The 23,965-nt window shown below is 37.4% G+C and overlaps 1 protein-coding gene across 1 annotated transcript in view; it reads left to right on the top strand.

Moving 5' to 3' along the window:
* csmd3b (CUB and Sushi multiple domains 3b) overlaps positions 1-16,201 on the top strand; it is a 420,302-nt gene extending 404,101 nt beyond the window's left edge. Inside the window, 9 exon segments of the mRNA XM_058753321.1 lie at positions 1,767-1,840; positions 4,080-4,191; positions 7,337-7,516; positions 9,692-9,757; positions 10,983-11,141; positions 11,809-11,921; positions 13,181-13,268; positions 13,429-13,564; positions 13,878-16,201. Coding sequence (XP_058609304.1) covers positions 1,767-1,840; positions 4,080-4,191; positions 7,337-7,516; positions 9,692-9,757; positions 10,983-11,141; positions 11,809-11,921; positions 13,181-13,268; positions 13,429-13,564; positions 13,878-14,037 — 1,088 coding nt within the window. The 3' untranslated portion in view covers positions 14,038-16,201.
* The last annotated feature ends 7,764 nt before the right edge of the window (positions 16,202-23,965 follow it).

The following is a 23,965-nucleotide window of genomic DNA, read 5'->3' as shown; positions in this document are numbered from 1 at the left end:
ATTTCTGTTTATTTATTTATGTATACATACCTTATTTCTTTTCACTTTTCTTTCTTCTCTGTGTTTGAACTGGCCTTATGGCTGTATTATCTTCATCCATTTCTCCATGTCTCATTAACAAAGACTCTTCTCACTGTCCCCCTAAGTACAGTGTTTATCTGATTAAACGCCTCAGTTTATATATCCATGAGGGAGTCCTTCTCCTAACGTCAATAAATACATCGATAATTGTTTTTAATTGAGCAAGTAATTGAATAAATGGTCCCAACTCTGTGAGGCCATTATTGAGGAGCCGTGAACAGCCAGCAGGAGATTTGGATGAGCTCTGATTGGCGTTTTTAAGCATTTAGTGTATTGTGCCAACAGAAGATGTCAGCCATGGCCCCAAAGCAGGTGTAATCATTTAGCTCTTTCAAAGGAGTATTATTAAGGCCTCGTGTTACACCCTCAAAGACTCCATGAAAAAGAATTATAGGGTGTTGGGGGGTGGAAATTAAGTGCTCTAAAAGGCAACTACTATGCATAACAATTCTTATAGAATGAATCCTGTTTGCTGTTCTCACTGACTATGCAGTCTAGTTCAGTGGCACAGATGCACATAATTAAATTCAACTAACCTTAAAATTGTGCATAGTTATGTGTAGCAAAATCTGAGATTTTTAAAAGTTATCTTTTGTTCTTGACGTAAAAAAAAAAAAAGTGCATTCAGTTGCAAATTCATCTGTCAGTTGGTAAAAGCTGACAAATTAGGTAGATAGCAACATGAACAGGTTGTGTGACGTGACCTCATCCTCAAAATTTGAACTAAACTATGCAGGGTACAAGAAATATGACCCAAGCATCAATAAACACAGATCACACAGAACACAGGAGAGGTTTATGCTGTCCTTAGTGTGTTTTCTGCAATGCATTATTACATGAAACATTTAGAAACCAAAATTATTCATTTTGTATCATATTGCAACCAGTATCATATTGTTGGGCATATGCAACTTTTATTATATTATATTATACTGTGTTTTTCATCTGTGTATAAATATTTCTGTTTAAAAAATTGTATCTTCTGGTGGTGACAACCTGATTTTTTTTTATAACTTGTTATAAAAATTTTAAAAAAGGATGCGAGTCAGTGAATCAGATGTTCTAGTTTCTACTTGATACTATTTGGCGTCCTAGTGGGCTCCTCCTTCAAAATCAAAGCAACACGAACACTGTCTGCAACTCTCTTCTCAATATGGCAATGCAGTCATATATTTTCTGTGTGCTGACTCAGTATTAGAAGCTCCACGGTTAAAAAACGGCATAGAAAAGGGGTTGGTTGTGTAAGCCTTGCAGGTTGTCCTGTCATTTGCACGCCTGCATTGAATCAAGGGTCTCTGCGTCAGCTCAAAAATGTGCTCTACATCCCAATTACAGAACAGCACAGCTGTGTCGTAGCAGATGCACTGCTGCAGCAACACTGCCCCCTGCTGCGTCTCCATCAGCCCACCATAAAAAAACAACAGTTACGACACTGCTGCAGCACTTACATAAACACACAGGCCCCATAACCATCACTATAAGCCGAGTCTTAGCGCTGCTTTGAGAGATGTGTTTGGGATCATGAAGGGAGATGTAGCACGTATTTATGAGAGTTGAAATGCTGTTATGCTCTCATGGTGGTGAAAAAGAAACTGCCTCAGTTGTGACAGATAAGAAGATACTGAGAAGAAGAATGTGACTGGATATTCATTTGTTTTGTCTTTCTTCTTTCTTTCTTTTCTCAGAGCCAACTCGTACCACCTGTGAGAACCCTGGGACGCCCCGTTATGGCTCTCTTAACAGGACTTTTGGCTTTAAGGTAGCAGGATGACTACATATATAATTAAAAACGTGGAGTTCATGTCAGCTTGAGTGCTGCACTCATTAAAGCCTAAGAGAGGCAAACTAAAATTCTAAGAAATAAGCACTAATATAAACCATGTACTCTGAAATGCATTATTAAATATAAAAAGTAATAATAATTTTTCAAAAAAAAAAAAAATTTCCACTCATATATTATACATATTTTTTACACTCATATATTATATACTCATGCACATATATTATTTTAAAATATCATTGGACCTTTTTTTCTGAAAGCAGTGGTTCCCAACCCACCATTGTCCAAAACAACTTTTTCTAGATGTTTGGGATATACTGAAAAGTATTAGTATGACTAATGTAAAATATTTTTTGCCAAAAAAAAGATGCTAGAAAATTTGTGATCCAGCTCCATCTACAGAAGTGAGTATAAGGGTTTTTTATGAATCTTTGCAAATCACCTTTACTAATAAGGTGCTAATTAGCCAGTTTTGCGGCTAAAGTAAACAGTACTGCTGGAAGAGAGGGGCGGGGTCAGCAGAGCTCATTAGCATTTAAAGCAACATGGACTAAAATGGCTTAATAAAAACAGAGCTGATTTTGACATGGTAAAAAAGGTGTTTTTAGACTTTTCATTAAGACCCTAAAGAATCATATCAACTTGTGGAAAGTGGGCTTCCGATGACCCCTTTAATGCTTGTTTTGTCTTTATTTTAAAGAATTTTAAGTCACCTTGGCCCAGACCACTTCGTTGAGAATCACTGCTTTTTAAAGGAAAGTTAATCAAAAATGAAACATTTTGTTATCAGATATTATCCCTTATGTCATTCCAACCTGAAACTACATGGCATGAATTGTATGGACCACTTTCACAACACTTTTTCACAGTCGCAAACAATTTTTTCACAATAATCAGTGTCAAAGATCCTGTTCAGTTTCACTGAATATAGAGATTAATACAGCAGTTGGAATAACAGTGTCATTTTTAGGTGAGCTGTTTCTTTCGTCTTCAAATTAATGGTTAAAAAGAACAAATTTCATATCTTCCCTCATTCTTTCATGAATGCGATTTTAATGATTTTCAAAGAATGATTCATGGCTTTTCTCAAACACACTTCAGACAAACTACTTGGTGTAGGCCTTCCATTCCCTCCCATCCACTACAAAATATTATTAAGACCTCTCAAGACTTTTCCACTTGAGGAGCGGTGAAATGTATGCATGGATGTAATAACCACCACAGAACCACTCGAAAAGAGCAAAAAAATCAACTTCTCAGTAGTGCAAATGAATCTGATTATGTTTTGTCAGGGGAGCAGGACAGAGGGGTGAACTGAGGGAGATGTGAGGAGAGAAAAACAGAAACTCTGAGTCTGCTGAGGAAGAGCATTCATCGCCAAGATGTGCTGGCATTAAGAATTCAAGTCGTTACAGTATCAGAGGTCAAGCCCTGCAGAGGCTTCATGAAACGGCTAAATATCATCCTTTCTATATTCGTAAATCATTTGTCTGGCCTCGAGAAAAAGGAGCCAGTCAAGCTCTTTTGCTTTCTGGGACTTAATGATGTTGGAGTCAGTGAGAGGAGATATCGCGCACCCCAGATAAGCGCCAGTGTCTATGGCTCGTCAACCGTGTTCACAGTGAGCAGGGACATGTTAATCAATTAATGTGCTAAGCCCACATGCCACTCGGTGACGCGTTAATATTTTACTTTCCTCAGATGTATACTAAAGCACAGCCCACACTTATAGGCATATATGCAACACTTTTTTTTTTGTCCCATGACCTTGCTGATTATAGCACAGTAGCCACATTCACATGAGGAGCCCTACCATATATTATGGAAATAAGTGCCACTTTACATCACTAGTGGTCCAGAAAGAAGGTCAAAATGGCTTCCTAAGTGCATGTTCTGGTGATTACATTAGCTGTAGGTAAAGTAGGTTAGTACCATATATGAGAATATTCTCCCGACATTAGCGCACATCCATTTGAGCTTTTAAGAGAGCGAGTCTGAGAAGCAAATGGTGTACGACGATGCAGAAGGAACCTGAAAGATGTGAAATTCTGAGCGACACCTTTGTAGTCACAGTCTTTTGTAGCATCTGTCCTCAGGAGTGAAACTCTGTCATTCAAAGCTGGAAGTATTAGGTGTTTAATATTGTGTTTAATCTGCCGCCAGAAGAGTTATGGGAGCACAGTGTCTGAGGGGATGTGTGTGTGTGTGTTGTGTGTAGGTTGGGAGTATGGCGTCTTTCCAGTGTCAGCCTGGTCACCTGCTGCAGGGCTCCACCACACGACTCTGCCAGGCCGACCTAACCTGGAGCGGGACCCAGCCAGAGTGCATCCGTAAGTGTTCTCATAGCACATCCATGGGAATCTGTTAAAATACCAGTTTATATTTGTGGGTAAAGTTTCTTATTTATAAAGGTCAATGCTAAATGTTAAGCTACAGAGAAATGGGTCCACTAGTGTTGTAGTCAAGCACAGCTCGTTCGAGTCCAAGTCAAAACTGAGACCAGAAGAGAGTCGAGTTCATGTTAAGACAAAAGGGGCTTTTGCACCGGAGGAACATTTTTATAGTTCCTAGAACTATTGGCGGACATTCCTGCTTTTTGGCGTTACTACTCATAACTTTTTAATTCAGTTATGAAAAGCTAAATTGGTCTTATTTGTATTGGAAAAGTTAGACTGATTACCCCTTGGCAACTGCTAGTTGCTTAAACTAGTTCTTAAGACATAGTCTTAACATGGTGGCTAGGTTTATGCAACTGGCCCCTGGTCTTGAACTGGTCTCGACTACAACACTGTCCAGCTCAACTTGAATTAACTATTAAATGCCAAGTGTTCTACAAACAAAAGATTAACATCAATTAACTTGCATTTGAGACACTGTATGACCAGTTTTGTGTTTTCGCTCTGCTAATAGTTTATATTCATAATGATTGTTAATTTCACAACATCCGTCACATGCAACTAAATCTAAAGCAGTGGTTCCCAGTTTATTTCTGTTCTTATATTAACATCAGAAAATATGGTGGAAAATGCACTAGAAACGTATTTATGAATGGTCTTTTGCAATATAGGCTTTTATGATGCAACATAAAGTACTAGCGTAAACCACTCATCTATTGTTTGGGAAAAGATATCTGGGCTTGATAGAAGCTACTTTTTTTTTGGTCTGACTGAATATAGATGTTTATAGCAATAGTTTCTCTTAGATTGACTGCCATTTGGATGTAAATGTGATCTCTCTCCTCATATAAATTAGATTTCACTACCATCAAATGATGTCATAATTCTCAGTGGCACACTCCTGATAACCATTTTATACTTTATGATTGTTATTAAAGGAAATACTCCACATAGTAACTCAGAAATCATTTTATTTTCTGTATCAAGCTGCAGTTAGTTTACACAGCAGTGTGAAGACACCATGTGGGTTGCACTGTGAATATTACTCACAGCTAAAACTAGCGGTGTGAAACAGACCTTTGGGTGACTCTGAGACTACTGTAATGATCTGACCAACGTATTGCTTCTCTGAGGTTCATTTGAACAGATGATGCACATACTCAACCATACTAAAAGAGAATCACTTAGAAAATGTCTCATTATCTGCAAGGGGGAAGATTAATGTTTCTCACACAACGGCCACTTGAGTTGAATTGCTTCTGAATTATCTGGGTGATAAATGTGAGTTGTGATACCCTGACTACACTCCCCTGGTTCATCAATTGATAAATCGCTGATCTCATAGTGATAAAGGTCCGTCCATGCTCTTAGAGGGTTAAAGCAGACTAACTCCTAAAATAATCTATTTTAATTACTTGGATAAAAATAAAATGCTTAGTTTCTTTAGTTACAATTCCGACAGGTTGCTCTTTTTTTTATCTGCATTTGATATACATACAAGTGCTTGTATTTTCATATATGTCAGTTGAGTTCAATTTCAAATCCGTTCCCTGTAAGTCTTTCTAATGTAAAATGCCCCTGACATCACCTCAGTGTATTTAAATCGCAAATGGATGAAGATGATTCACTCAGGTCTGGTGGGTTATCATGGTGGGCTACGAGGCTTGTGATTGGATTATGTCCATTTACCAACAGAAGCTCCAAAATCAACAGCGTTAAAGCAGGCTGAAGTATAAGAAAACAGCTGGCCTCCAATTTCACAAGACAGATTGCCATTCAGTTGAAGCATTTCAAAAGCTAATTACATTTTGCATCATGCCACTGCCCCAAAGTTCTGTCATTGTTTTGCAAAAATTAGGAAATTAAAGAAGGAGATGGCTAGGAAGACACAGCGCTTCCCCTCGCTTAATTGTAAATCTGTGATAAAACAGCTTTTGTGTGCTCGCACCTAATCACACCATTTTTTTCCCCAAGAATAATCGAGATCATTCCGTAATTACGCACTGTAATTTTGTTTACACAGAGCAGTTGGCTACTCACAGAGTCAGGCTGAGTGCTAAATCATCTTTCTCATTCCCATCTTTTATTTTACACAGAATTGGATAATGGCTGGCTGTCCTTTCCATTAGCGTTCCACTAGATTCGTCTCCAAAGAAATAATGCTTCTTTTCTCTTTTTTTCTTGTGCCTTGCTCTGTCCAGAGAATATATTTATTTACTTCAAGTGGACTGTATCATATAATTTATAGCAAAGGGAGGTTTTAACATGCAAAAAGACATGCGAAAAGAAGGGATAATTGTGATCATATTGGGTTTTGGACAATTTGGGGAAAAAAATATTTTGCTCAGTTGCTCAATATTTTTTCACAATACATCAAATCATAAATAATTTTAAACTCTGATCTCTCCTTTATATCTCTCTCAATATTAGGAAAGAGTATGAATAACAATATGAATTTAATGTCAAAGATGTTCAAAGCGCATTTTGATTTACATTTTCTCAATAAATGAGCAGAATTTATTGCAATAATCCCTGCGCTCCCATATTACGCAGCAATGTAACCGTAATAGTTTCTTTGCCTGGTTACATTCTTTTCTTTTGTGGCTGTACTGTTGATGTAGTGATCATGGATAGAAACCCTTATCAAAGTCTTGGATAAAAGAACTAGGTCCAGTGCACCGAGCCAAAACCTCAATCCGGCTACTTTTGATCAAAGTCGTAGTGATGGTGGAGCTGTTGGAATGACTGAGTGAGCATTGGCTTGCGTTTGATCTGCTGCTGTGACAGGTAAAGGTGCGCTCCCTTTAAGTGCCGTCTGCCAGCATGCATCAACGTCTGCCACACTCAAGGTTCTCAGCCAGCTTTTGTAGGCACAGGAACAAGGCAGTGTCAGCTACTGAGGGAGAGAGCATAGGTCCTCTCTAAAGAAACACGCCATGTTGTCTTTAAAGTTCAAACTTCATTTTGATTTTGCCCACTGAAGTTTGAAGTCTGATTATATGGGGAGCGAGACTGTTTGCTAGATAGTGCTTTCATTTCTTTTGTTTCTCTTTTTAAATTACTTTTGTTCCCTTTGTAGCCCACAGTTGTAAACAGCCAGAGAGTCCTCCTCATGTGGATGTCATGGGTATGGATCTACCCTCCTATGGTTACACGCTCATCTACACTTGCCAGACTGGCTTCTTTTTGTCTGGTGGCTCTGAGCACCGGGTCTGCAAGTCTGATGGAACCTGGACTGGGAAGATGCCTGTGTGTCGAGGTATCATTTCACATTCTCTGCCAGCACTTTTAACATATATCATGCATACAGAATATTCCCATCAGAAACATTCAATCGTGTCCTCTCAGATTTTTTTTTTACTTTACGACTTTTGATTAGCTGTTCGATTGCAATTTCGCTTGGTCTATTAATATACCATTGAAAAGTTAGGGGTCAGTAAGATTAATTTTTTTTTTATTAATACTTTTATTATATTTTTATTAATATAAAAGTAAATCTTTTGAAAACTTACTATTCAAAGAATCCTGAAAACAAATTGAACACGCGATTTCAACAATTTTAAGTGAACTTAAAACAATCTTCACATAAACCCATTATAATAAATGTTATATTTAGCTAGGCTAGCTGTGCCCCTCAGCAGAAATATACAGAAATTGAATCAAGTTATCAAACACTAAATTCTAAACTAATTACAGATAATACTTACAGCTATATAAAAGTTATTGATTTCCTCTTTTTTCTTTTATTCTTGATGAACAGACATCACAGCAGCTGGTTATTAGGTTGTTTTGGCTGCAATTACTTTGAGATGTCGCTGCTGAACGTGACGTGGATCTGAAACGCATCGTATTTTCTCTCAACTCTCATCACCTTTTCAGACCCATTTCAGTCTCTACTAATGAACTGACGAGTTGAATCGAGTGTGTGAGACAGTTGAGATGAGGGAGACAGTGCTGGGCTGCTCCAGGACAGTTTTGAAAACCATTTCAGAGACATGTTCTTAATGTAACTCATATAACACATTACATGCACGCACAGTTTTAAGGCAGCTTTAATCGCCTTTTTGGTAACTTCATGCCTTAACTGACCACGACATTGCATGCACGTATAGTTTATTTCATGCTTTCATATGAATTGATACAGGCTACAGCGCGCGCCGGTTTCCGTGCTTGTTTGATTCGCGCCTGGCACTGAAGTGAAGCTGTAGCGCGCGTCTGAAACGTATCCGGATTGATGCGCTCGTAAAGACGTTCTGCGACTGAATAAATGCACTTCTTGTCAAGAAAAAACAGACAGAAACAGCAGTTATGAGTGGGATGGCCAACCCTAGGCTCCCACCCCTAACATTAACAGCATTAAATAATTTTAACGCATTAAACTGAAAAAATTAATCGCCTGCGTTAACACGCTAATTTTGACAGCACTAATATAATATATATATATATATATATATATATATATATATATATAAAATTTTCTTCTTCATTTTGAAGCTGCCTGGATCCAATAGACTGTTAGGTGTTTTCTTTCTCAGCTATTTGCTTTCACTTAAGACCTAAATAACTGTGCTTATGAGGATACTTGCAAAGATGGGCATTTTTACAAATACGTTTGTGTAGATCTCTACTAGTTAATCGGGTCTACCAGTATATCGCCCACCCCTAAACATACTGAATTGTTTAGAATATATTCAGTGGGTTTTTTTCAGTCATGCTTTATTTCACATAGACCAAGTCACCACCAAGAGCCCCCCTCAAAAAATAAGGTGCATGATATCCCTGATTTCATAGCCTTTTCCCTATTTACTTTTAAATTTTAGAATTAAACGTAATTGATTTCTCTCTATTCTCTATTATGACACATTTTGCTAAACCAGACAACATTTCTCCTTTCTGATAACTGTGACTTTGCACTTCCAGCCCAAGTGAGCGTGTGCTCAGGTGGGGTGCCGGAGCGCTAGCGTGTGGCCAGCATGCTGCAGTGCTGTGATTTTATCTTCCTCATCTTCATCCTGCAGCTCCGAGCGCTGCCACAGCAGCCAGCACACGCCGCCGTGCGCACACACAGCTGTACACTTCAGGCTTTCCAGTAATTACTGCACATAAACAGATGTGATTGTCTATAAAAAAAAAATCCCGAGCGGTCGACACGGAGCTTCTCCAAACTGTGATGGGGCTGTATTTCTCCCTCATTTTTCTGCGCTTGTCCTAAACAGCCTCCTTTTGAATGTTCAGCTGCTGCTTGATATGTTGACCATGTGACCCCCCCTGCTGTCTGCAGTCACCTGATTTTTCTTTGTGAAAGGGAAGAAAGGAGGCACACTATTGCCTGGGGATGTTACTGTACGCATGAAATGATAAAAGTGATGCCAATTTGATCTGTCAATCTTTTTTAAAATAAATGCCTTATTCATTTTTGCTCTTTCTTTCCCAGCGGGCTCCAAACTCTCCGAAAAGCCTATTAAACCTGTCCCAGGGACACCGAGTCCAAAGCTAAATGGTGGGTGCACTGTTATTACGAAACAGGGTTTCATTTGAAAGACCACTTATGAGTGTTAAGTGCACCTCATTTAGGATGCATAATTTTGGCTGAACATCTCCTTTATCTGGCCACAGAGTGCAATGGTACCTTTAAACAGTCACTATCCGTGATGTATTCCAGACCACAGCCCCAGGAGGAGGGGACTAATGAGGAGAAAACGAGTTCCAGTTAGTTTGACAGTAAAGTAGTCTGGCAGCCACAAGAAACTCGACTGGAATCACAAGATAATCCTACTGAACTTTGCCAGACTTTCGTAGAGCATATTGCGTATCTTACATTTATATACTTAGAGAGCAGGATTAAGTAGGAGACAAGCTGGTGTCCTGCAAAGCTTTAAGCATGCAATGATGAAGCTCCTCCAAGCGGGAACACCTACAGCAAATATGACTCCTCTGAGTCACTGAGTCCGTGACAGAAAGGACAAACCGGATATCCAATGTGTTTCTAGAAACTGATGGATCCTAGGATCAGTAAGACACGGAGAACCCTTGGAGCTACTGGGTTCTGAAACGGTAGATTACAGGAAAATTGACTGCCTTTGAGAAGACTCAGAGCGTGTTATCTGAAAACTCCGGCCAACACATTATTTCTTATCTGGCTCTATTATAAATATCTTAACTGAATAACTGAATACTTTGTTGAATTATACGCTGAATTATGGCTAAGCTTGACTTAATCATTTGCCTTGCTTAAGTAGTAAGATATGAGAGGCTATATTACTGTATATTAATATATAAATATAGGTATAACATATAAATATTTATTAATGTATTTATTTATTTAGAAATATCCAATTTAAAACATCAACTAGTTTTAATAAAATAGATATAACAAAATATAGTTCTGTATACAGAAATATATATATATATATATATATATATATATATATATATATATATATATATATATATACACTATATACTGTACTCTGTTTTGGCAATAGAAGATAAATATAGTAGTGATTAGGTGTCTAAGAAAGACTTTATTTGCATGTTAATGTATATCATAAGAGAAATATCAGGAATTTAATATATACGGAAAATATTCAGATGTGTATATGTGAGCGTTATATGTTTTATAATATGATGTTTCATGGATTGAAATGACTAATATTGAAAAATACTATTTTAATTATATTATGAATAATATTGAACGTGTCTTTCCTTTGTTTATTTGTTTACAGTTCCTGATGATGTATTTGCCCCTAACTACATCTGGAAGGGCTCATATAACTACAAAGGAAGAAAACAACCAATGACTTTGAGTATCACAAGCTTTAATACAACCACGGGTAGAGTTAACGTCACATTAACAAGCAGCAACATGGAACTACTGCTTTCAGGTTGGTTTGCTGTTAAACTGACAGAACACGTTATAATACAGGCTTACAAACATGTGTTCTTACCATCACAGAATCTGATTCAGCCCATCAGAGTAAAATTAAACTAGACCGTTAACGAGTTAGATCATTAGACTGACTGTATTAGACTCACTGAGTCTTTATAAAGCTGACATATGCTTTACATCATCTAATTAATCTTAGACACTCCTATTGGCCAGCCATCAGGAATAATCACTGGTGAATAAAGGTGAATAAACCACCAGTCACTCAAGTGAAAAATGGACTTGTTGGAATGGTAATATGATCATAACAGCGAACCATCAACTGATTAGTCATCAACCAGTTGGAGGGCAATGAAATGTGTCTGTTCGCCCAAAATGCTGGAGTGCCATTAGCCATGTTTGCTTGTTCTCAATTAGCTTCTCGTTTGTAGTTTAGAAAGTGGGCAGTTAGGTCAGGAGGAGTGCTTGTAGACAAAGAGCTGTGTCTTAGGTAATGCGGGGCTTGTCAATACTTTTATTTTGTGGTCAGACTAGAGAGTGTGTGTGCGTGCAATTCTGTTCAGCAGTTAGAGAGAGTGACCGAGACGAGAAGAGAGCAATAAGAGGATGAAACACATGTACGCAGAACATGGAGACAGCTGTGTGCTCTCTGTTCTCTGTCGTAGGTGTCTATAAGAGCCAGGAAGCACGTCTGATGCTGCTGGTGTATCATGTGAAAGCGTCCTCATCCACCACACTCAGCAAGATCAAAGAAGACCAGTGGACCCTGGATGGATTTGTATGTGCACGTGTTATCTTTTTAGGTTATTTTGCACAGAGGAATATAGTGTGATATACTAAAATGCAATGATGGATGATGTACAAGCATCCTGTATTTGAGTTAAAATACAGATATCTTGATGAAATATTGCTCCAGTAAAAGTATAAGTACACTGCTTTTACATTTCTACCAGGGTTATTGTTGTAAACTAAACTGAGACTAAATTTAAAACCATGAAACTAAAATGAATGTGGTAACACTTTAGATTAGGGAATGCATATTGACTATTAATTCAGGGTTTTCCTCAATAAACACTACTGATAGTAAGAAAGATAGCTGTTGTAGTGGTTATGTTCAGGTGTAAATGGGCAGATATAAGGGACCTAGAATATGATTCTACAGAAAAAGGCATTAATATGTGCTTCATAAGTTCTAATAAACAGCCAGTATGCTAGTTATATGCATGCTAATAAGCAACGGGTTAATAGTGAATAGTGTTCTCTAATCTAAAGTATTACCATAAATGTTAACAGAAATAAAACAATTTTTTATTTTTTTTATTTTTTTATTTTGCTAGTTATCAAAGCAACATTTCTCATAACTATAACTGAATTTAAAATAATATACACTATATAGACATACATAAAAAAAGAACAATGACAAAAATACACATTTCTAAAATTAAACTACTTACTCAAATTAAAATAAAAACAGAAAATATCAAAATAAAAACTGGTTTAATATATTAATAAAAAAAATAATAGTATCTCAAAACTAAAATAACACTGATTTCTACTTCTGTAAACGAACAACTGCAATCATATCAGTTGAATTAAAGAATCATTAAATATGATTTGTGAACCAGTTCAGTCGACTCAAAAGAATGATTTATTTATTAATCAAAAATGACTCTCTGCTTCTGACATCGGGTGTTGATTTCTTCACTTCAGAATAACAAGGAATGGCATGTTTTGTTTTGTTTTTCCCTGAAATATACAGTAGTGATGTCAAATATTATGCTTTAGAATGTAGTAACATAAAATATTTTGTTCATTTGAATAAAATTAATTAATTTACTAAAGTATATTTTAGTACTGTCCACCATTGCTAATGTGAATGTAAACTGCTAATAAGACATTCCAGCATGTTGACAATTTCTTTGTTAATTTATCTTCAGTGTTATTTTGGCGATCTGTGTGAGCAGTAGCGATTATAAGTGGATAATATATTCCTATTGGTCTGCAAGGCAGTTGATGTGTTTGATTGTTTCCCGTCAGGTGTCTCCTGAACCAGATGGGTCCACATATGTCTTTCAAGGCTTTATACAGGGTAAAGACTACGGCCAGTTTGGCCTGCAAAGGCTAGGTATGGGAGCCCATCTTGATATTTTTTGCATGTATTGTGTCATTGTAAAATATTTTATCTCACCCTGTTTCATCAATGCATTTTTTGACACAAAAGGTTAATTAAATAGACGCGAATACATGCTAAAATGAAAATGAATGTGTTTCTCGATCTCTTGCAGGTTTGAATATGTCAGAAAGTAATAATTCGTCAAATCCACCACATGGTACAAACAGTAGCTCTGTGGCCATAGCAATCCTTGTGCCTTTTTTCGCCCTGATATTTGCAGGCTTCGGATTTTATCTCTACAAGCAGCGGTGAGTCTTGCCGTCTGTCAAAGTTTGTTTGCGGAGTTGTTATTCTAAACAGATCAGAATGAATTTAGAAATTAGTCTCTGACAAAATCATCATCATTTGTTGCAGGATGTAAAGAAATAAACAGTGACAGATACCGTCTTTAGAGACAGAATTAGCTGGTTTGCAGGTTATTGAATGCGATCATAATTAGATGCTAGCTTTCTTCCCTGCGTGATTCCACGTACCCGCTGCCGCTCGTACTCTCAAAGCTGCTGCAGATTTTATTCTAATGACGTTTTGATGTTGTGTCTTGTGTGTGTTTCGCTCTGACAGGACTACTCCAAAAACCCAGTACACAGGCTGTTCGGTTCACGAGAACAACAACGGGCAGGCCGCCTTCGAGAACCCCATGTACAACACCAACACAAAGTCCTCGGAAGGCAAAGCTGTCCGATTTGACCCCAATCTGAACACAGTCTGCACAATGGTATAATTAGGTCCGCCTGACACGAGAACATCTGTGGAGTTTTTTATTTAAGGGTTTTTGCTTTGTTTTTTTAAATGGAGGTGGAAACAATCGCATTACAGTCATGGACGGATTTGTCTGAGACTCGCAGAGGATGTCTAGCACAAACGCTGTTGCCCTTCCTCTGATATATAAAGCACACTCTTCAGGAACCATTTTGACCATGTGCGTCCGCAGAGGACATGTATGAAATATGAAACACATTGTCATGGGGGATTTTTTTTTTGAAGACTCACTCTGAAAAGCTTCTTCATGACGGAAAGCATGAAGAGATTCTTCTGCTACCTTATTCACACTCCGTGAGTGCTTCTTCACAGTTGACTGGGTATTTTTTTAGGGGAAAGGGATCTGTAAATCTACTTGCATATATATGAGGAGCATTCACCACCTATATTTTTGTGCTATATATTACCACATGGGAGAGGCCAAAAGAGAACGAATCTAACAAGAGTTTATGAGGAGATTCACATCGACCGATATGTTATTTCTCTGACGGTTTTGTACTGTACGCAGTGTTTTATTTACAGCTCATTCACAGTCATTCCTTTAGCTTCGGTTCCTGATGTCGCCAGTCATCTCTGTGATTGGACATCGAGGCATTATGTGATGTGTTTGGGTAAAATGAGAGAAAATGTGTGGAAAAGTGGTGTGTCGTTACCTCCTGAGGATTTTTTTTTTAATAATTGTTATAGATCTTTGATATTCAGTATGTGTGTCTGTTGATAAGCACCCATCTTCAGAATGGGCCGTCGGACAAATGTCAGCATTTTGACCTGAAGCCTGCAGATTAGTTTTTCTTTTCTATTTATTTTTAATTGGTGTTTCGGTGTGGAAGTGTCATTGAGCTCCATTTGTATTTGGTAAACAAATTTGATATGATAATTTGGTCATTATAACAACTTGCCATTCTTATTATTACTGTTATTGTATAAAAAAATTTGTATAAAATGAAATGCACTTGACATTTATACAGTATACTTTTATATAAACCTCAGATTACATACGGTAACAGACAAATGCATGTTTCTTAAGGTATATTGATATATGGTGGCAACAATATGATCATATCTATCGTGTACATATGGCCCGTCAAACACCTTTCCGGTTATGTCTGACCTTGTTGTGTTTTACACTAAACACGTTCATCCAAATCATTAGCAAACATTGATTATTTGACCTTAAAAAATATCTAAAGTGGGTTTGGTCAACCTAAATGAAGTTACTACAAAGAAACTAGACATATCACACTATATGTTTGATAGGAGATGAAATTCTGAAGAACGCAGGGTCAGACACTGTTGGTCATGTGTTTCCAGGCCTGCAAGCTGTGAGATTCATTCCAGTGCCTTCTAAAGTACTCACCACCACATTTTCCTAAACAGGTCATATGAAAGGATATTGAAAATGATTATGTGTCAGTAGAATGAATGTGATATTACAGTCCAGGTACGCTGTTGTGCATCGGCAGGAGTGAACGCTGCAGTCTTCAGGAGGCTATGCTGACATCAATGTCCTGGAGTTCCAAAATCCAACAAACCAACCTGTGATATTTTTTGCATTCATTTTTGCACTCAGCCATAGGGATTTGCAGTCTTGCACATCATTGACATTACTGATTTATTTGAATTTATTATTTATCTCTAGGATTTTGTTTAAATACATGGCAGATTTTTACACAGTGCCTACCAAAAACCATGTGACCCAGGTCTGCTGCTTCCTCACTTCCTCTACTCATTCCTCACCTTCTGCCATATAGTTTATGGATTTTAATTTCTCCCCGCCCCTTGAAATGTGTGGCTCAGAAATACAATTTTATCCAACGCCACTGCCCGTCCGAGACATTTTAAGTACCTTCGCCAGTCTGAACTTATTTGCCAACAACAGCTTTTGCTATAACTGACTGCAATAAAAGAAAACACACATTTATGATAAAAAAAGGACACTTTTCGATCAAACAGATGAATATTTGCAGTACAGCTGGGTACTCCTCCCATGTTAATGCATTCAAAAGAGATATAAAAAGAGGGTAAAAAAGAATATAAAAAAAGTTTTGTAAAGAAATATATTTTTATGAAGAAATTATTTGTAAAATGTATGAAACTATTATGTAAATTTTCAATGCAATGTAAGATTAAAAAGGCTAATTCCTTTTGTAATGAGTGTTCTGTCTTTTTCATTGATTTAAGCATTTACTCGAGGTTTTTCTTGTGGAATTAGATCAATAATGAAATGTGGGCTGCAAAGATAAGCCAAAATCAACAGGCCAAAGATATCATCGTGTTTTAAAACATGTTCTCTTAATATTATTCAAATAATCCATCAGATCCGTCTCATAAGCTCAGTGTGAGCATTGTTCTGCACACAACATGACTGATTAGAATTTCACAATTAAACATTCCTGTTTACCCCCTGCTTAAATGTCACACTTGTTGGCTTCAGTCACATTTGTGTTGCTATGCAACCACTTGATTGACACCTTTTATCACAATTTGACGCTTTGAGTGCAGGAGTTAGAAGCTGCTGAAATCCCTGTAGGGTGGAGCGATCTCATTTCCCCCTTTGACACAGTCTTAATTGCAGTAGCAGTCTGTAAATGAATAAACTCCGCCCATGACAGCTGGGATTGACATATCCATCAAGTGACAATGTTGCCGAGGTCATGTATGACTTTGTGGTGAATTTTGCTTTATGCTATTTTGGCTGATCACAAAAAAGAAGATACTTCCAGCAAACCTTCTCCTGTGGGCCATGAGTGAATAAAGGGAGTATGCTGCCATTTTTGCTTCTTTTGAAACTTTTGAATGTTAATTGCAAAGATCTTTTTTTTTGGCAGAACACAGCTACTTTTTAATGGCTGCCAATGGGAAAAAAACATGATTTATGCCTACATAATGGGTTAAGTATGTCATCTTCCAACAAAATCAACTATGTCAAATCAACTATGAAATCCATCTTTGAGAATTTGAAAACCTAAATTTGAATTGCATGTGTAACATGCCACAATATGAAGAAATAAATCTTAAATATTAATTTTGTCTAAATCGGTGTTGAGCTTCATAGGCTTAAAAGTTATTTGTGTGTGAAAGTGCAAAAGTTGCAAAAAATGCAGAAGTCATTTTTTTCCCTTTGTCTGCAAATTCACTACAGCATAATTGTATAGAGCAGTGATTCCCAACCTTTTTCATGCCCCCCTCCACGTACACATATGGTAATATATATATATATATATATATATATATATGCAATAATAATATACATTTTAATATTTATCTCTTAAAAATGACATTGACATTGACACATTTGACATTGAGTTGACAGTAGTAGTTTGAGTTAGGATGCAGATGTAAATTTATGTTCATTTTCAAAATCAGTAACATCTGTAAAAAATTGCAAAAACCTCCTTTTTTATATGGTGAAATTTTATTTTTCTGACTGTTTGAGTTTTATTCAAATTAACCCTTGTTCTTCCATAGCAGCATACATTTACATCATGATAACCAGAGTTAAAACCACACATATAGCACCTCAATACTGTGGTAAAAATCCAACTATATGTTTATGTAGCCTATTTATATTTAAAACAGTAGTCTAAATACATTTATTATAAATGCACAAACGATAACTTATAGCTTAATCACAAATATAGTGTAATTACATTCCATTACTCCTTTAATACACGTCTACATTAATATAATAAATTTGACATAAATACCACACATTTCTGCCACAATACCATGGTGCAGTTAATGTTACTACAGTAAATCCCTGGTAAACGATGGCGATTTGTAGATTGAAAAGCCTTCTGCACACAGTGTTTTTCTGCTGTTTGTCAGCGCTGTTTTGTCTGGATTTAAACTAGTTTATATCAGTTGACTGATATCGACTGATACTAGTTTATACCAGTCAGTGGCGGTTTTAGGCATGGGCGAACGGGGCAGCCGCCCGGGGCGGCATTTTTTCATGACACGTGGGGGGCGGCACAAGCACTTGGAAAAAAAAAAAAATCATCTTCGCCGCTAAGCGATTTTCTATTATCTATCATATTATCTATCATATAACTGTGCGGGGAATTGGCAAATTGGCGCCCCTGCTTGTTGAGAAGGTACCGAGCACAGAAGCTGTGTGAGAAGTGGAAAGGGGAGGGGGGTGCGGCCGCGGGGGACAGTTCACCTCTCCCAAATTAGTGGGACAAGTGGGCTAAAGTCAGTCACACCCAGGGGCGCGGGAAGTGGGGGTGCTGAGGGTGCTGTAGCACCCCCTGTTTTTTTTTTTTTTTTTATGTGGGCAACTGTTTAATTGTTGGGAATATAAAAAATAAAAAAAATCGGAGTGTCTATTTAAGTGCAAATAGCTATGTTGCTGGCAGAGGCTATTTACATTAACTCCACCCACAAATGTATGATTGGGATAGTCAAATATGCAAAAGACGGTTACTAGTTGTCAGATTCAGTGGTGCAGATGGTAAAGTTTGCAATACATTTCTTTTGACACGATCGACAGGGGTTCGAATCTGCCTTTTGGCGAACTTTTTTTCTCGCTTTTTAAATTTCAAATCACATCAGAAAAGCATTTATTTTTTAATAAAAATGAAGGAAATAATCAAAAAGTTGAACAAAGTATCGGGTAGGGTTAGGGTAGGTGTAGAGAGGGCTTTTGTCCCAATAAGGTGGCATCCATTTAATAATTAGAAATAAAATTAAAAAATTATACTCAAGTTATTGCATACTATTTTATACTGTATTACAATGCAGAAGTGCAGATAATTACCACTATTTTTGCAATAAGTAATGTTTTTCTCTAATAATGTTTTTCGCCATGTTTTTATTTTATTTTAACATAGAATAAATAGAATCTAAAGCTATCTGCACTGTGTAAATAACATATCACTAAAGAATACTGCTATTTTCACTTTGTGGTTTAGTCTTGACTTCTGGTCGTGAGTGACAGTGTTGGGGGATGGGAAATCTGTTGATTGTCGAGTGCCAAATAAACACAGTGTTTATTATGTATATAGAGTATATTTATTTAAGTTCTGATAACTTATACTGTTTTGTGCAGAATTGTGTTTTTCATGTTGAAGGATTTGTGCAATTGAGAAATATAAGCTTGTCTTACACTTATATTGTTATAGTAAAACTGTTTGTGCAAAATCTTTTAGCCAAAAAACCTACAATTTTTTTTTCTCGGATGGGGAGATGGGCGCTCAGAGGGGGTCTCGCCCGGGGAGTAATTCAATGTAGAACCGCCACTGATACCAGTCATGTGTTCTTCGCTGAATTCAGGCGCTTCTAACCGGATCTCACAGCGCTGTTTAGTGGTTGCATGATCGGTGAGTAAACACATCTGCTCTAGTCAGCGCTGCGCTGCTGTTTGAACCGAGCGGATATGGTCCGTGTGGCGCGGTTCAAATGAGTAGAGCTGTTTTGTTCCGCTTTTCCTGCATAAACATTACATTGAATGTTTATCGAACTTGTTGTATCGAGGAAAATTATATCACTATAATTGTAGTTATCATTTTATCGCCCAGCCCTACTGCTCCCGCGCCCCCGCTGTGAACTCTTGCGCCCCCGCGCCCCCCAGGTTGGGAACCACTGGTATAGAGAGAAAAAAAAAACATGAATCAAGGTTAGATTATTGAATATAGGTTTGTCCCTGTTGTCTGAAAGGAAGATAAAAGAGAATAGATGAAACAAACTCATGAAGTGGTCTGTTCTTGAAGGTGTACATTCCTGACACAAGACAGACCTTGAGATACTGAAACTTGCACAGCGACGAATGTAAGGCCACTTCCAGTATGACTAGAATTCAAACAAGGTTGAACGCAACTGAGGGAGTGAGACAATCAGTGAATTGCATAATTATCATACTGCTTTCAGAGCTAAAGTTTTAAGTCTCCTCTACACTCCGCTACTGTAATAAAAAGCCAAACACCAAAAATAAATCTTAAAAATAAAAGTTTTAATCAACTCCCCCAACACATTATATGCATACAAGATTACACAACATAGACTTCCTCAGCATAAAATGGTGCGAAATAAAATGCACAAGTTTTGTGATAGAATGTGTGATGGTCAAGTTACCTTCAGCGTTTTATAGGCTACAATACATATTGTTTCAAAGCAGCTTAACTGTAATAAACACGGTAATGATGCAAACTACTTCAAATATAAGAAAAATTCAAATTCTGTTGCCAGCTCTACAAAGAGGTGGTGTTGTTATTCAGCTTAAGTCAGTTCAGTTCAATAACTATAATGTTTATACATTTTTAAATAAGTTCAATTTTCTTTACAGAAGCTCTACAGAAGACAATAGTGTTATTATTCAGATCGAGTCAGTTGTCCAAAACAGTGTCCATTTTGCAAAATGCTTCAAATATGAAATGAAGTTGAATAAGCTATAAAACAGCTCAACGACCATTAAAAAATGGTTTTCAAATGTTGTTTTTGTTTTAATTTTGATATATGTGTAAATTAAGACAATACACTTTTTGGTTTAATTGTGCATTTTCTCATCAACCAAAATATTAATTGTTGACTAAAATATAAGACGTTTTAATCAAAGTGAGTAACGATAATGAATGTGAAATAAAGAAATATTGGATTAATACATTTAAAGGGTATTTTCAGCAAAATTCAAACACTATGACCAAAAAAAGATGACCACCAGGTTTTAGTGCTCTCCCACCTTCAAAACCCCAATTTAACCGTCCAGTATAAACTTGCAATATTTTAATCTCCAACCAAACAGAAAGCCACTTCAGAATACGAAGATGCAGTAGTATAATCCTGTAGTCTAATGCTTATACTTCTGTCACAGTAGAGCTAAGGTTCATGTCCACCCTTTCATCTCACCACGGACACGTTTATATCACAACAGCTTCAAGCGTAAATTCTCTTTGAGACGAACCAGCAATTTTTCTCTTTCTGCATCATTTCACGCCAATAGTGAGATCAAGGTTACTGGTAAAAGTTCTCCTTTGCCACGGTGAACTGGGAGATGACACAGCAGCGTTTTGTAGTGCTCCTAGCATACCACTTTAAAGCCGGACACTGAAGGGGATAACAGAATCACAGGCAGAGAGAGAGCTTAGAGTACAAAGAGCAGGAGTGAGTGTGATAACCAAGACAGGCTCCAGCTCTTATTTACTTTAGCCGTAAATCACGTTTCATTCACCCTTTCTATCACATATACTGGAGAGCACATTTTGCCTTGACCTGTTCGTGATAGAAGCAGCTGCAAATAGCAGATTCCTGTACCCGATTGTTCTTTTGAATCAGATATTTTATAGAGAATTACTTGACCTGGCCACAAAACCAGGCTGGGCTGCATTTCCCAAAAGCACTGGGAGCATTGGAGGAAATGGTTTCTACGTTCTACTTATGCTTATGATGCTGGAAACTCAGCCCTGAAGGATTTGTTCACAAATAGCCTAATCGGGCTGATTCTTTGCACTGACTCCGTATACCTGTTATCGGTGAATAGACCGTAATCGGGATAGACACTATACTGAATTTAACACGGATGGAAATGAGGCTGTAAGGGACTTACAATAGCTTTTGCAATAGCTTGCACTGTATAGAGGTCCTAGATCATGTCATTTCCTTTATAGAGTTTTGTCTACTGAAAGTTATTTTTTAGCTGAACAATCAGTTCTGTATAATGTTGTTAAACAACAATACAATCTATTGAAGGCGCTGTACTTCTATCCCTCACAGCCTCGTTTTCATTCCTTTAAAAATGTAAATATTCGCTACCTTGACTAAGGTCTAAATCATAAGATTTTGATATGGGTCTGTTCACACAAAGCTGGTATGACTCGAGAAGTCTTATATAGTGCACAAATCATGTGAACAACATGATATTTTTACAGAGCTTTTGGGTTCTTAAAGAGATACTCTTCCCAAAAATGAAAATGAAAGATTTTAATAAAAAAATAAATAATCCATCTCTGGGAGTCCATATAATGCAAGTAAATATAGTGACCCAAAATTTGGTGCTTCAAAAACCACACAAAGCGAACACGACATACAACCCCAGTCTTGTGAAGTGAAAATATGTGTGTGTGTGTGTGTGTGTGTGTGTGTGTGTGTGTGTGTGTGTGTGAGAAAATACTAATGTTTTAAACTTTTTAGTGCTTGTGAATCCATTTACTTGCAGTAAGGGCTGGTTTGCTCAAACATGATATTTCTGTCATCCTTCACTCACCCTCAAGTTGTTCCAAACATGTATGAGATTCTTTCTTCTGCTGAACATAAAAGAAGATATTCTGAAGAATGTGGGTTACAAACAATTGCTGGTCCCCACTGACTTCCACAGTGTGGAAAGAAATAGAAGTCAACGGGGACCATCAACTGTTTGGTTACCACCATTCTAGTGTTCAGAAAGAAATTCATGCAGGTTTGAGGAACAACTTGAGGGTGAGCAAATGATGATGGAATTTTAAGTTTTGGGAGAACTATCCCATTACATAGACTCAGAGATGGATTATTTTTCAAAAAATCTTTCTCTGAAGAAATTAAGACCAGCACCATCTTTATATTTACTCCTTTCATGTTCCACAGAAGACTGAATGTCAGGTTGGGAATTTTGCAGGATGAACTGCCCTTTTAACACCTTCCCCTTGCTCTGCTGTGTAGAGGAAAGCACTCAGTCATGAGTTTCCATCTCTGGCATGCTTTGCGATCACCATTCCTGCTCGTCTACAGCAGATCCCATACTGTTGTTCTCATTTCCCACTGGCTGCAGATTCAGATTGCAAATGCACTCATGGTTACTCAAGAGAGCGAGTGCAGATGTCTTCGCTGTGTTTCTGTCTTTCGACTGCATCTGCCCGCATCCGTGCGCTAATGAGATTCTTAGAGGCCTGATTAAGTACACTGCGCTCGAACCTCAGCTGTGACAATGACAGGCCCATCCAGCCCCGGTGGAGGACATGACCTGCAAAAGGGCAGCTAAAAAACAGTTCAACAAGACAACTGATCATGAAGGATGGGCAGAGACTTGGTGAAGGAGAGATAGAGAAGTTTCTCTTCCATTGGTGCTCAAGGTCACTTTCCTTTCCGCTTGCTGAAGAACAAGTGTCTCCTGCCTTGAGTCTTGATGGATGTCTCATTCTGGGCCGACACTGTGGGCACCATATGAGAATAAATGCATGACAAAGCCCTCCACAGTAAAGCTCACAAGAGAGTTATGATCATTTCCAATTAAAAGTAAGCAATTCGGTTGTCATGGAGGAGTAATGGAAATTCGTATTTTCAGACTATAGGAAACCCCTCACCCTAAAGGTAATATGCTGGAAATGACTGTCCCTATTCATTCCCCAAAGCACCAGTGATTTATGCAAAATACTTTAAGAGGTAGCGCTATTGTCATTAAAAGCAAAGGACAACGTAAGGGCATCATGCATGGCTCATATGCACCAAACAGCAGAACACATTCACCTTAGGTTCACTATATACATGAAGGTGTTGGCTCGATATGTGTGTTTGATATATAAATACATTAAAGACATAATTGCATATATATATTTAATTTCAAATTATTTGCTAGTTAATTTGTCTAGACGGATGCAAATAATCCATGCATTTCCATATCTCTACATCTGAAAGGGTATAAAAAAAAATAGGTCAAGTTTAGGTTTGCAACACACTTGTTATTTTATATTCCAAAACAAAGTTTACAGCAAGACAGCATCTTATATAAACAACTTATATAAACAGAACTGCCACAAAAAATTTTGTCCTCCTATAAACTTCCATTCAAATTGCAATAGGTTTGTTCTCAAATAAATACTATAAAATAGTAAATTGCCAAGCAGGTTTCATTTCTTGACACAGTTCACGAGTTCGCCTGCCCATTCAGCCCTGCCAGGTAATGGTAAAACGAACTTGGCTTG

The sequence above is a fragment of the Onychostoma macrolepis genome, chromosome 19 (genome assembly GCF_012432095.1).
Source record: "Onychostoma macrolepis isolate SWU-2019 chromosome 19, ASM1243209v1, whole genome shotgun sequence".
In the NCBI taxonomy this organism is placed as follows: domain Eukaryota; kingdom Metazoa; phylum Chordata; class Actinopteri; order Cypriniformes; family Cyprinidae; genus Onychostoma; species Onychostoma macrolepis.
The sequence above is the reverse complement of the archived record's forward strand: the minus strand, read 5'-3'. Positions and strand labels throughout refer to the sequence as shown.